The 1,337-nt window shown below is 54.1% G+C and overlaps 1 protein-coding gene across 1 annotated transcript in view; it reads right to left on the minus strand.

Annotated features, from left to right (window-relative positions):
* Positions 1-277, minus strand: part of LOC102751639 (thioredoxin-like 2-1, chloroplastic) — a 12,631-nt gene extending 12,354 nt beyond the window's left edge. The window contains exon 1 of the mRNA XM_015568748.1: positions 221-277. Coding sequence (XP_015424234.1) covers positions 221-277 — 57 coding nt within the window. The remainder of the gene's footprint in view (positions 1-220) is intronic.
* Between the last annotated feature and the right edge of the window lie 1,060 nt (positions 278-1,337).

Consider the following 1,337-nt stretch of genomic DNA (forward strand, 5'->3'; position numbering starts at 1 on the left):
TACCCGAGCTGGGAGCGGGGATCTGCAGGGGCCATAGAGCCACTTAAAGGGCGCGTGCACTATGAATGACCTGGGGCGGCGAGTCCGGCGGCCCCTCCCAGAGCCACAGGTCGGTTCACCTGGGAAGGGGTCAGCCAGGCCTTAATCGAGCACGGCCAGGCTGGTGAAGGAGCCGCCTGGCCAGGGCTGGATTCAGCGGAAAGGCCCGCCACACCCACACCCACACCCGCACCCGCAGCCCCCTAAAGTGCTGAGTAACCATGACCAGGAAGTACATCTGCGCCGCACCCCCACCTTCTTTCCGGCATTTAGAGTGACGGTTTTCTCTCCCTCCTTCCTTTTCTTTCACTTTCACTGAAGAATCCACTGCTACAGTGACACAGCACTTTAGTTTGCAGGCAAGACAGGGGAGCTGGCCCAGCTCTGGAGGGGCAGAGGAGCCGAGCAAGGGGATAGGACTGGTACGAAGCTCACAGGGACAGAAAGCCCCTGTGCCTAGCAACTGGGAAAACAAAGATTTCCCTCCAGGGTAACCTTTCCTCCCCTCGCATATGCTGGTCATGTGGTAGACCCTCCTTAGAGGAGGAACAAGGGGCCAAAGAGGGGCCTCCTGGGACTCCCATGTGGGCCCTTGCGTGACCAGTCCCCTAAGCATTAACCCCTAAGCCCTCAGCTGTGTTTCAGCTCCAAGCCCCGAAAAGCAGCAAAATCAGACAAGGGATACGAGGCTGAGCTCAGGACCAGCTGCACTGACTAAGGACCCCTGCCAGGGCACGGACCAATCCATCAGCAGAGACCCTGAAAGGTCACACCTGGAAAACTGAGGAATACTCTATTGAGGTCCTCTCCTGGGACTGCCCCTAAAATCCCCACCCTAAAAGCCCTTAGGGACTTTCTGCTGTTTTGTTCTACATACTCTCATGGAGGACCCAGCCCACCCACCCTCTTCTACCACGAATGCTGAACCCAACGAAGTGCAGTCTGGCTCCACCACTCTAACACCCAGCGTCATTTTTGCTGCCGCCAACAATCTCAGATGCACAAAAACAATAATTTCAAAGTTAAAGGGTGACCTTTGTCAAGAAGGCTACAGGTCTAAGACATGACTACCTACCATGATCCTCTTTTAGTTAGGAATTTTTACGTTCAGACCACCCTGTGTGGTTACTTCGGTCTCTAGTTGTGTGTGTGTGTTTAATTTTATTGATTTCAGAGAGAAAGGAAGAGAGAATCATTGATCAGCTGCCTCCCGCACATCTACTGGGGATCGAGTCCTCAATCTGGGCATATGCCCTGATCAGGAATTGAACCAGGAACCAAAACAGTAACCTCTTGGG

This window comes from Myotis davidii, unplaced genomic scaffold (genome assembly GCF_000327345.1).
Source record: "Myotis davidii unplaced genomic scaffold, ASM32734v1 scaffold64, whole genome shotgun sequence".
In the NCBI taxonomy this organism is placed as follows: Eukaryota; Metazoa; Chordata; class Mammalia; order Chiroptera; family Vespertilionidae; genus Myotis; species Myotis davidii.